Source organism: Leuciscus leuciscus (assembly GCF_965113295.1).
Source record: "Leuciscus leuciscus genome assembly, chromosome: 16".
Classification (NCBI taxonomy): Eukaryota; Metazoa; Chordata; class Actinopteri; order Cypriniformes; family Leuciscidae; genus Leuciscus; species Leuciscus leuciscus.
The window spans coordinates 35,305,729-35,319,225 of NC_138740.1; the positions used below are offsets into that span (position 1 = coordinate 35,305,729).

Genomic DNA, 13,497 nt, shown 5'->3' on the forward strand with positions numbered 1-13,497 from the left:
AAAATACAGAAATGATCAGACAGTGCTACATCCTTAATAACAATCAATGAAATGTTTAGACCCTTAATGATCAGTAAATCTAGAGTTTGTCCACGATTGTGTGTAAGTCCATGTTCATGCTGAGTCAGATCAAACGTTTTTAAAACAGTTTGAATTTCTTTTGCCATATTGGTTTCTGCATTATCTATGTGAATGTTAAAATCTCCAGCAATGGCAAAACAGTCAAACTCTGAGGTAATTGTTGATAATTGTACAAGTTCTCCAATTCACATCTACATGTTCTCGAGTTTTGCTACTCTTTTACTTTCAAAGGACACTTGGGCATTTGGAGTATTATTCTGTCAGATAAATATATAAGCTCTGATCATTAGAGAAGTCCGTCAAACATAAATGACAATTATGATCATTAGAGAAGTCCGTCAAACATAAATGACAACTATCTATCCAAATATCTATCTATCTATCTATCCAAATATCTATCCAAATATCTATCTATCCAAATATCTATCTATCCAAATATCTATCTATCTATCTATCTATCTATCCAAATATCTATCTATCCAAATATCTATCTATCTATCTATCCAAATATCTATCTATCCAAATATCTATCTATCTATCTATCTATCTATCTATCTATCTATCTATCTATCTATCTATCTATCTATCTATCTATCTATCTATCTATCTATCTATCCAAATATCTATCCAAATATCTATCTATCTATCTATCTATCTATCTATCTATCTATCTATCTATCTATCTATCCAAATATCTATCTATCCAAATATCTATCTATCCAAATATCTATCTATCTATCTATCTATCCAAATATCTATCTATCTATCTATCCAAATATCTATCTATCCAAATATCTATCTATATATTTTAAAAATATGCTTAGTTATGTGTGTGTTAATTCAATGCAAACTCTCAGCAGATCTGCATGATGTATGAGCGACTCAACACACCACCGGTATAGAAAATGACCTTGGCTTGCACTGTTTTTTTTGTTTGTTTTTATAAACCATATAATAATGAGAAGCATGGTTTTGCTTGTAACTACCATGATAATACCATAGTTAAGTTCTTCTGTTAATTATGGTAAAGTTTCAAACATTTTTGTTAAATAATGAACCCCCGAAATAAGGAGGAAGCTGACTTGCTGTATATGCTTTTACTTCACACTTTTAGGTCTTTAACTGTTGACTTGATCAGAATGTTGCATTATTTCATGAATTACTTGGCATTAAAGTCACAATGAAATCAAAATGACTAATCTTGTTTTTTTCGTTTGGAATATTGCAGTATTTATTATAAAAGATTTTGTATTATTCCATCATTAAAAATTTTACATTGAATCAGAGTATAAAATAACTTTGCAATATTCTTTGCAAAACATTTAGATTAGTTCAAAGATCTCATGAAAATATTTGAAATGTTTTTAACAATTCATATTTGTTTACTTCATAAACATTGTCTCGTTCACACAGATCATTAGCACTGTTAAAACACAGCATGACTGAGATTATAGTGTGTGGAAGTCATGCACTTTTTTAAACTGCTCCAAAATAGCTAATTATTCCAGGATGTATTCAAATAATGCTTTAATATTTCAAAGCACAATGTTGTGTCATCAAATCTAATGATTTCACAGAAATATTACATACATTTCATACACTGTATGAGTATATTAGCACATAAATGGTTAAAAGTCATTGCAAAAGTACCTCAGAAAAAGACAAATTGTAACATCTGTGTCTACCAGCAGTAAAATATGAACAAACTGAGAATCAATTGTTCCTTTTAACAAATCTCTTTGAGACCCAGTTGTGAGATCTTGCATTATGAGAGTCTTGGGCGCTGAAAGATGTAAATAAATGGCAATGCTATAATTTTCAGTCTGTTCCTCGTTCAAGCATCACATGACATCAGAAGATGCTATTTTGAATACTGCTATGATACTGCATGACATTTTTCTGTTTTAGAGATTGATAGCTGTGGTTACGCCAACTTCCAGTCACTCTATGAAAAAGAACAGCATGAAATGTTATTGTCGTACAGGTTTGGAACTACATAATAGTCAGTGTATGATGACAGATTTCCATTATCTCTTTAAGAAGAAACAAGAAAAATCTCACCTCAGGACAATCTCAATCCATTCACAGAGTATCTAGTGGTCTGTGCTCACATTCAGACACTGAGGAGGAGAATGAATAGAGAAGTTGATAAATATTAAAGCATTAAGTGAATCATTTGAGATACATTTTAATAACAGTATATTACAGATAGAATTCTTACTATCAGGTGGCTGTAATTCCTTGCTGTTTCGTCTTACTGGTTTCTGGGTCTCAGGAGATCCACTGGCATCTCTGCTCTTCAGCTCTTCACATTCATCTAGAGGTCTGATTGACATTGGAGACACTGGAGTAAAAACGTTTTTCTCTAGCATTTTACTGCAGCAAATTCAGGCCATTGAGCTTCTGTTTGTGATTTCAACTTGAGCATTTCAAAATTAATGTAAATGAATAATTATAGTAACCGAATGAGATACAGAACAGACAGTAAATACTCACCAGCAGGAGCAGGATCTGCTGTGGCCTGAAGATGTTCTCTGGATCTCACATCTCTCTGTGTCACTTCTCTCTCCCTGATCTCCAGCTCCTTCTCTCTGTCATCCAGTTTTCTCTCTCTGTCATCCAGTTCCTTCACTGCCCTATCCAATTCTTTCTCTCTTTCACGTTTTGCTTTAGTCATATTTAGTAGTTGTTTTTCATTGTCCTTGAGCTGTTCTTTTAACTCTCTCTCTCTGTCTCTGCAAATGATCAGCTCTTCATTTAGCCTCTGAAAGTCCACATTCATCTGATTTTCTCTGCTTCTGAGAGCATCCAACTCATTGCTTAACACACTCTCTCTGTCTTTGAACTTCTTTAGATCATCTTTGATTTTCTCATTTAATTCTGTCACTTTCTTTGCATTCAGTTCTTTCATGTCATTTATTTCCTTCTTTAAATTTTCAGCAGTTTCTATATTTTCTGCCAATTCTCTTCTTAGTTTATTCTCCTTTTCCTCATATGCAGCTTCAAAATAATTTGCAGCTGCTTTGTAACACTCCAAATTTTTTATGAAAGACCTCCTACTGTCTGTCTTAGTTTTATTAAATAATTCATTAACACTGTCGTCAGTATTGTGTAAAATGTGGTTTCTGTTTCCACACATCTTCAAACATGAGTTCTTTTTTGGATCATTGTGCTTAGCCTGATCAATAAATAATACCATGCAATAGTCCAAGACCTCTTTCCCGAACACCTCACTGAGAGCTCGCAAAAGATAATACTCTTTGCCAGAGTTTTTCTTATCTCTATGTACTAACAGAAAGGCATGAGGCCCAGGAAACAACATAGACTCATATGACTCAATTTCATTTCTGACAGATTTAACTTTTCTGCTGAAAAACAGGAATGATTTCACACGTTCCAGCCAATCGGATGGAGTTTTCAATACAGAAACCTGTCGTCCACAAACTTGAGCTGTCCTAGGCTTCAATTCTCCAAAATTAAATTCATCCCTGCTCTCTCTATCCCCAAGGATTGTGCCACATGCTTCATCTATAAGAGCATCATCACCTCCAAGAACCATCAATCTCAGCTTTTCATCGGAGCCTGTGTTCGGTCCGGCTTCTTCTGTGAATGATTCATCTGTACAGTGAAAAAAGCAAAGTCAGAGAACAATACACATAAAACACAGCCTAAGAAAAAAGGTATACTGCACACAAATTAGATATCTACAGTATGCTTTTAGTTGGGGTATATAGGGCTTTTACAATGGAGCTTTTGGTGTAGACCCAAGTCTGTTTGATGTTAAAGTTTGATTAATTTCGTTTGTGTGAAAGTGGTATTGGTGAAAGATATGGTGAAAGATATTGAAGACTTGTGCATAAACAAATATTTTGGAATGCATCTTTTCATGTTTCAAATTATTATAGAGTCAATAATATTCTAAAATACTAATTGGAAACCAACTCTCAAAATGTACTGCCAAATTAGGCTACTTACCATAGTCATTCAAGAGAGGACCTGTAATAAGAAAACAAGATAGTGTGACAACTGCCTGATTTGTATTAAAAATGGAAGGTGGATCCACATCCACATATAGTTAGAAATGTAAAAAGCACCCTGACAAAGGCCTGTTTGGGCTGAAACACATCTGTGTAACTATGTGAGTGCCTGGATGTGGATTTTCTTGCTCTACAACAGGATCCACTTACCATTTTTGACATCCCCCTTCTGGAGCTAAAGATTTAGATTTAGCACTAAAAGTTATACACCAATTTGTCTCCCTATTTCTGTCCAATTCACACTTAAAGGGATAGTTCACTTTGAAATTCATTTTTGGTATGTTTTAGCTTACCTCAAGGGCATCCAAGATGTAGGTGTCTTTTTTTCCGCGGTAGTTTCAATTTTGATATTTTTAGGTCAAACCGTTCTTGTCTGTCAGTCATATAATGCAGGTCTATGGTCACTGTCTCAAAGAGCATGCACAGAGTCCAAATTAAAACAATTCCCCGTCGTCCAAATTAAACAATTCCCCATCGTAAGTACACATTGATGGCCTGAGACACGAAACGAGCGGTTTGTGTGAGAAAACGAACAGTAATTATATAGTTTTTAGCTCTTATACGCAGCCACGTCCAAGTGATCTGAGGGCGCTCGCGCATCCTGGTGTGTGACGTGTACGCAGACTGGTGCATAGATATATATACACTAGATGTTGCCTTGTCTACGGCAGTTCATTGGAACGAATGTCTTTAAGGTGACATCTAGTGTATATATCTATGCACCAGTCTGCGTACACATCAGATCACTCGGACATGTCTGCGTATAAGAGGTAAAAACTATATAAATACTGTTCGTTTTCTCACACAAACCGCTCGTTTCGTGTCTTAGGCCATCAATGTGTACTTACGATGGGGAACTGTTTAATCTGGACGACGGGGAATTGTTTTAATTTGGACTCTGTGCTTGTGTTTTGAGACCGTGACCATAGACCTGCATTATATGACTGACAGACAAGAACGGTTTGACCTAAAAATATCAAAATTGAAACTACCGCGGAAAAAAAGACACCTACATCTTGGATGCCCTTGAGGTAAGCTAAAACATACCAAAAATGAATTTCAAAGTGAACTATCCCTTTAAAGGGATGGTTCGGAGTAAAATCAACCTAGGGTCCTTTGCACCATGACCTCGAGCCAAACACCCCCCAGAAGCCTTTTTCCCTTGGTCGAACATTATTAAAGTTAGAGCTTATTTAGAGATATCAGCCGGATGGCTTAGTGCAGGGGCTAATGGATCCTAGGTTGTATCTCGTAAATTACCCCACTAATAATGCCCAGAATGGCACCATATTGTCATCTGTGGCTTAATGTCCTATTTTATGCCTTTATTGCATGGTGTCCACATACGTGGACAATTAAATCAGTTTTAAATAAAACTGAATTTTGTAAAAATGTTAGCATCATATTAAAGTAATAAAAAGAATGTTAAAAAAATCTAGATGTTTTCCATAATTCATGCATGATATATACAGTACACACACACACACACACACACACACACATATATATATATATTTGTCCCTACTCTCATTTTTTTACTCTGTCAGTTGTAATTCCTCATTTGTATCTCCTTCCTTATGATATTGATTGTTTATGCACACTCAGCACTTTGTAAACACTAAAAAGTACTTTATAAATGCATTATACATGCATATACTGTATACATGGTTAAGTAACGTTAATCATTTTTGCCATAATTATTTGAAGGAGAAATCTGGAAAGTCATGGTAGGCCTACATCAAGTTCATACAACAAACAAGTTTCGACTCACGCATTTCATGGTCTTCATGACCTGTAAAATACAAAATAAGATAATTTTATATTAATTAATATCATACTTTCATAAATCGTTATATAGGCCATAATGATGTGGAATATGATCGGCACAGAAGTTTGTCTGAAAGACATTTATTTTCTCAAAAGTACCAGATCAAAAGTCAGAAAATAGAAAGTCAATTAAGTTACAGACCTCTGCGTCTCCTTGCCATATTGCAGACAATGAAAATAGAATAAATGAAGCAACAAAATATCAACTGTTAGAAAAATGTTGGGACTAGACGCTCTTCCGCAAAAAAAGCTTGTTTCGAAAGTCAAGATGACAAAAGGCTGTTGTGTTTATATGGAAACAGTGATAGCTGCAGGTTGGATAAATGGATGTGCCAGAAGGTTTCTCATTGGTGAAAGGAGCTTCTTGTTGACAGCTGCGTTGGCCAATCAGCGTTAACCATACACATACTTGCCATATAGACAAACGCAGAGCCATAGAGAGAGAGAGTTGCGACACTCTTTGATGTCGCCGCTATGGCTGTCACGTGGTTCATGTAAGCCCCAATAGTTCCAAAACGTACGCTGGCTGTCATGTTGTTCTATGGGACAGACAGCAGCGATTGCATTATTGAACGGTAAATATAAAATAAAACACACACCCAAGTACTTTTTCAGCTGTTATTGCATTATTGCATTTTGTTAATGTCAGTTTTGCATTTGGAGATAAGTTTTAAGCTATATTTTTGGAGGGAAAAGCTTAGTGTTCATGTTCGCATGGGTAGTAGCACTGGCTTTAGCGGCTCTAACTTAACTTTTCCATATCATTCATCTGATGATGGACGTCTCATGATATTTATTTTAGCACAACTGGGCTGTATTAGGCTATTGATTCCCGTGATTTTGCTTATAAATTTTGATTCAGCCATTAGCCTACCTTCGTGATCACGCAAAGAGGTCTGCCGTGGCGGTCCGTTCAGAATTCGCTTAGAAGCTAGCTCACTTCTTCTGATGAAAGTGGCCATCCCCCGGGACCACAACGTGAAACATGATCATGTTAAGACTAAGAATATTATTTTAAGATTAAGGCCATACACATTATCAAAACTATAACAGAAAAACGAATTTAAGCATGGCTGATACAAATGAAGGTTTTCAAATAAAATATTTTTTATTAAACAATGACAGACAACAAAAATGTGTGCTTGTGTGTGTGAACAAGAAAAACAAAAACCAGGGGCAGGTGATCCATGAAACAGACAGGACTGGTGATGGCCATAACAATCCTAAAGGTCCAGCATTGTTCTCACAAGCCGCTTCACTCAAGACAATAATAACATAATGAAAAGTTAGTATATCCCAAAAAATTTAATTAAATAAAAGTTGCTATAAAGGTGGTAGCGATTCATTACCGAACTCTTAGCTGACGAAGTCGCGCTAGCTAACTAACGTTAGCTAACTAACTAACTAACGTTAGCTAGCAGGCAGTGCTTGAAAATTGGTTGAAACAACCAACATAAAATATAAATAATTACGCTGTGCATGTACAAATGAAGACCAGTATAAGCATCGCAAAGGGCCTCTGATACAATATAGACAGTTGACAATTCAAAAGAGGTCGATATTTCGGCAACTTAACTCTGGAACAACTCGACGCGCAGCAATGTAAGTGAATGGTGTCCAACGCCCAAATGACAGTGTTTGGAACTAATCCGATCTTCATATCCCGGAAGTAGGCGGTTAAAAGCGCCGCCATTATTTACAACGGAGGTCTATGGGAGTGTCGCAACTCTCTCTCTCTATGGCTCTGGACAAACGCAGTGCTGTAGGGTCGTGTCCCTCAGGAGAACAGCCAACATTCTCATGCCGAGGTAAGATACATTTCAATTTATTTGGAAGGATGAATGCCATTACATCTGAAAAGCTGACATGATTAAGAGTATTGAAGAGGGTGACATGCATATGGGATCAAATTCCCGCCAAATATATAGCGGTCACGAATAAAAAAATAATAAGCGTGAATCAAAAATTTAAAAAGACATGTAAAAATATATTGCACAAACTGAAAAAAAAGAATGCAAAATGATCAGAATAGCAAACAACGTGGTCACGGATCAAAATATAATAAGCGTGAGTCAAGAAATAACAAGCATGAATAAAAACTTTAAACACATTCAAAGTTATTTTGCAGAAAACTTAGAACTTAGAAACAGAGAACTTTTCCTTGGTTTTATTACTGTGTTCTTTGTGCTTTCTTGCATTTTCTGCTCATATTTTACTCTTTTGTACGCTTGTGCTGTTTTTCTCTTCGCTCTTCTTTATGTTCTGCGCTTGCTTTACCAAATGTTGCAGTTCGAGTTTCATGTAAATTAGGGTGGGCTTAAGCGTCACCATTGGTCCACTAGTTCTAGATTGACAGCTACTCCTCTAGCCAATCAATCGAAGAGGGGAGTTGACGTCACACCAATGCGACTCGTGGCTACTGATGCTTACTTGTTATACAGGGGAAGATGACCGTCAACTCAGTTGGCAAAAAAATGTCCGTGGCAGGACACCTTTAAACTGCATGTGTGCCTGCAACTCAACCTTTTGCCGGTATACGTATACCTGGCAATATGGTATCGTTCATAGGCGTAATTCTATGGGGGGACAGGGGGACACGTCCCCCCCAATATTCAAAGAAGGACAATTTGTCCCCCCCAATATTTGATCATACTGTATGATTATACGGGCAATATCGATGTGATTGCAAATACGTCTTTCTTTCCAGCTCCGAAAATATAAAATCCCGGCCGGTCCATTTCCCAAATCCATTCGACTGGCCTTACACTATACATTAACAAAACCTATTTCTCCTTAAATCCATGTCATGTTTTCCCTATACCTTTAGTAGCTCGTGCACCGTCAGTGAGTTAGGAAAAACCAAACAGAAGAAGAGTTAGGAGCGCGAAATCTGACAGAGCAGGTGACGGCGGTGTCGTCTCACATGGTGAAATCTCATATGGCAGGTGACGGCGGTGTCCTCGCAGAGAAACCGAAGTACAGTTGTAAATTTATGTTTCCATTTATGGGTATTGCCAGAGTTTTTCCTGCATAGAGAATTATGAGGCGGCTGCCTCCGTCAAATTTCGTGCCGCCTCCGGCTCTCGACAAAACTCGGACAGACAGTCACATGGTCAGATACACTTTCCCCACCGTGATGGTTCTGTTGCGGTTATAAAAATATTTAAAATAATCTAATTTAATACAGTTATAATTTTTCAATGTAAATTTAATTATTTAATTTGATTGGTAACAGCCTAGTGTCTTATTATTTTAATTGGATATATTTATCAAATTTAAGAATTTAAAATGAAAGATGGAGCATACAGTTAATAAAATTAGGGGGGAAAATGCCCTTTATAAAGGTACAAAAAACTATTCTGAGTGTTTTCAAACAGTGATGTAATGAAAAATGGACAATTTTAAGTTTGAAGGGAGTAAAGCCTCTGTTTAGGCTATTAAGGAAATATAATTTTGCCAAAAGAAGAACTTTTATTTTAAATAAATGTTCATTTTAAATCAGCATGTCAGTGTGATATGTTACCATATTATCATGCTTAACACTAAGAATTTGAATAATTGTAATGTGATGATCAGATGCAGATATCTAAATCAGAGAATATCATAGGTTCGGGCGGTTTGCGGGTGGATTATTTATTTTTAACAGTGGATTCGGGTGACTCAAAGTGCACCAGATTAATGAATTTACCTTTAAAATGTACAAAATTTTCTTCCGGGGGAGCATGCCCCCGGACCCCCCTAGAGGTACCAAGTACACAGCTGTCCCCCCCAATGTGTGATTGACAATTTCGCCCTTGGTATCGTTAAATTCGTCATCCTAACGATGACCTGTTACAGTTATGCCTGTCTGATTATCCATCATTCACCTCTAATGCACTGGACCTGGCACCGCGAGCGTCGATCTTCTCCGAGCAGTAACTTGCCACCACCTACTGGCCGTTTTACTTTCATATTTAATCAATAACAAGGATGGGTAATGTCGGTCCTGGGTGCAGAGTTTAGCTCCTCCAACCCTAATCAAACACACCTGAACAAGCTAATCATCGTCTTTAGGATATTTAAGACAGGTGAGGTTTTTAATCGGAGTTGACGCTAAACTCTGCAGGACAGCGGCACTCTAGAAACAACGTTACCTATCGCTGATGGAGATGTTGCTGTATTCAAATTTTAAGCTATATTTAAAACATTAATCCTAAAGTAATATGCAATTATGTAGCTATGTAAGTAAACACAATAAGTTTGTAATAAATCACTGTATTAAATTCAACTGGTTTCTGTATATCTTCTCTGTAACACAATCATTTTCAATAATCTTGTCAAATTTGGCGTGGTTAATAAAAAAAGGTAGGCAATGCGTAGCGATGACAGGTCAAAGTCCTAAAGTCTTCAGACAATGGCCGTTTTTAACTTAGTTTTTGCAACGAATTGTAGTGTTTCATAACTGCAGGATGTTTTACTTACAGCAGCCTTAGCATATTGACATCATGAGCCAAGTAATATTGTTTAACACCAATTACCAGTGTGCACATTAACATTCTCATGTATCTCAAAAAAGATGAATTTAATTATTCATGTCCAGAGTTCAGATAGCTTTACTGCTTGAAAGTCTTCGTAAAGTTAAATTGAACTGCCGTCTTCCCCTGTATAAGTAAGTGCAGCACTCCTGAAAAAGAGTAAGGATTAAAGAAAAATGAAATAAAAGAGAGCGCAGCAGTGCTTCTTTGTTGTTATATTTACTCAGAATGAAGTGCATCACGGGCGCGCACCAACCACTGAAGTGTGCGGTGACGTAATCACGCTGGTATGCCAAGCGAAAATAATTAATTTAATAAATGCACATAACAAAGCACAAATAAGAAATTGAACAGTATATAAAAGTATTAGAAAAATAACATTTTAGTATATTATAATGGAATTGAAGAAATTGTACAAACATAAACAGCTTGTACTCCTACATAAGCATCAGTAGCCACGAGTCGCATTGGTGTGACGTCAACTCCCCTCTTCGATTGATTGGCTAGAGGAGTAGCTGTCAATCTAGAACTAGTGGACCAATGGTGACGCTTAAGCCCGCCCTAATTTACATGAAACTCGAACTGCAACATTTGGTAAAGCAAGCGCAGAACATAGAAAGAAGAGCGAAGAGAAAAACAGCACAAGCGTACAAAAGAGTAAAATATGAGCAGAAAATGCAAGAAAGCACAAAGAACACAGTAATAAAACCAAGGAAAACATACTTTTTAAGAAAGCATGACCATAGTTTAAGTTTTCTGCAAAATAACTTTTAATGTGTTTAAAGTTTTTATTCATGCTTGTTATTTCTTGATTCACGCTTATTATATTTTGATCCGTGACCACGTTGTTTGCTATTCTGATCATTTTGCATTCTTTTTTTCAGTTTGTGCAATATATTTTTACATGTGTTTTTAAATTTTTGATTCACGCTTATTATTTTTTTATACGTGACCGCTATATATTTGGCGGGAATTTGATCCCATACATGCATGTCATAGATTTTATAATGAATGGTGCACTAAATTGAAATGGCTGAATTTGCGGGAAAAATGTCCATATGATACTGTAGCAGATGATTTTGTTCAGTGGTGTGACAATGAATTCCTGAGATACTGCTAAGCCCCACATCATGGGGACCAAATGATCCCACAAGTATAGTAATACCAGTCAATTTTGACCGTGTGGGGAAATTTTTAGGTCCTTACGATCTTCTTAACCAGCAGCGGCCCGCCGGCGGGCCGGATGGGGCGTGGCTAAACTTTTATTAATTTTTTAAGCTTTGTTTTATAACAAATATTCAACTGACAATCATAAACTATGCATCATTTGAAAGCTAAAACACTCAAGAATCATGTTCTAAACTTGTTTTTGCAATCAATACACCAGAGAGGAAAGGGTTAAATTAAATGCAAGAGGACTGGTTATGTAAAAATGAGCAAAATGAACCGCTATACTCATCTTTCATCTCGTATGGTTCATATCAGTTCGGACGAATCCAAGAAACAACAGCATACATTACACTGTAAGGGTCCACTCTTCAAAATGCATCCCACTTTTTAATCCAAAACAACGACAAAATAGGGAAAAAATGAAATATCCTCCTTTGTTTGCATGAGCGTTTTCGAGATAGAGTTCGCATCACGTTCATTTTCAAAGAAATATCGATTCTAATCCGTATTCCAACACTCAAAAGCCATCTCACCCCCGTCGTTTACACTGTTCCGGATCAAATGAGACCTTCCATAGCTCTCTCCTTCAATCACAGGCTTTGTTACAGACCAAAACAGTAAGAGACCGACTGACAGGCTGAGCGCGCTGTCAATCTCGCACCTGGGGTTTCGACTGGATAAAAGCCTGGATAAAGCCGGCCAATGTCCAGTCGGCAAAGTTTTGATTGATGGGAGTATTAGCCAACTAAAATCGATTGCAGTGATAGTCAGTTTATGCAAGCATATTCGTCAAATTCAAGTGCTCAATGTTTTCTTTCACATGCGCGCTTTCGCCATACGCGCGGCTCGCAGACACGCACACACATAATGCAGCGACCATAGACTGTAAACAAACACACACACGCAATGTTTTGACACATGAAGCTTGCATAAATGCACGGATTTACTCCAAAGCATGTTTCTGATCATCTCGATCATGGATCGTCGACTACAGAAGAGATTTGAACGTGTAATTGATGAAGATGAAGATGAAGAAGAGCCGCGACGAAGAGCAGCAGAAAGTAATAGGATATTCATTATAATTATCAGTTTATTGCAATTTATTTGAGTAAAAACCACGTTTGTAATTACAAAATGTTCTAAAACATTTATTGTTTTCTTTTTATGTATGTTATACATTAGTTTGAAAACGATCACTGCTGGAATGTCTATAGATGTAGTGAGAAATCACTGTTTTTGCTATTAGAATTGTTCAAAATAAAGGGAATTTTGTTCAAATGTTCAAATGTTGTGCTGAAATCGTTTTTTTTCTTGTGTGGTTTGAAGGGCAGAACAGTTCTGAATTGATATACATGTATGTAGTAGGCCTATGTAGTGTTTACTCCTTATGTGAAGGTGTTGGGTGCCAGGTGTACATTTGGAGTCTCCAAATTGCATTTTGGAAAGGACGCCTATACTTTTCTTGAATAAAAGCTTACAGAAACTACATTTTTGGGAGTATCATCCTCAAATTTGAATCTAAACATGGTCAGACATTCAGTTTTATCTGTATGGTGTTTTCAGGCCCTTAACATAAAAGTCTGATACATTTTTCCCTAAGTGAAGTTAATTCAAAGAAATCGTGAGTCACTTTCATGTAAATTTGACCTTGTTTTATTCTGTTCCTATGCTACTTTGAGTTATAATGACTCTTGGGTAACTAAGTTTCAAGTGTCTAGATTAAAAAAAGATCAGAGTTATGAATGTGGACCATAGGGTTTAAGAGCTACAGACATTTGTATTTGGGTATGTCATTTTCTGAAAATTCTCAAAAATAGGGGCGCTGGTTAAAGAAAAATGAAATAAAAGAGAGCGCAGCAGTGCTTCTT

At 36.6% G+C, this 13,497-nt stretch overlaps 1 protein-coding gene across 1 annotated transcript; it reads right to left on the minus strand.

Annotated features, from left to right (window-relative positions):
• Positions 1-1,025: 1,025 nt before the first annotated feature.
• Positions 1,026-5,904, minus strand: LOC309478136 (uncharacterized protein). The gene is made up of 6 exons (XM_082141680.1): positions 5,890-5,904; positions 4,057-4,077; positions 2,578-3,699; positions 2,303-2,425; positions 2,143-2,201; positions 1,026-2,026 (listed from the first exon to the last, which is right to left on the minus strand). Exons 1-5 carry the CDS (start codon positions 5,891-5,893, stop codon positions 2,164-2,166), a joined length of 1,308 nt encoding a protein of 435 aa, XP_081997806.1. The 5' UTR covers positions 5,894-5,904; the 3' UTR covers positions 1,026-2,026; positions 2,143-2,163.
• Positions 5,905-13,497: the final 7,593 nt, after the last annotated feature.

What these genes read in the sequence shown, in the direction of transcription:
- LOC309478136 (XM_082141680.1), bottom strand. An exon ending in TCCTCTCTTGAATGACTATG is followed by an intron (nt 3,700 to 4,056) that starts GTAAGTAGCCTA and finishes TTCACTGTACAG; the next exon opens with ATGAATCATTCACAGAAGAA. An exon ending in AGCAGATCCTGCTCCTGCTG is followed by an intron (nt 2,426 to 2,577) that starts GTGAGTATTTAC and finishes TTTTTACTCCAG; the next exon opens with TGTCTCCAATGTCAATCAGA.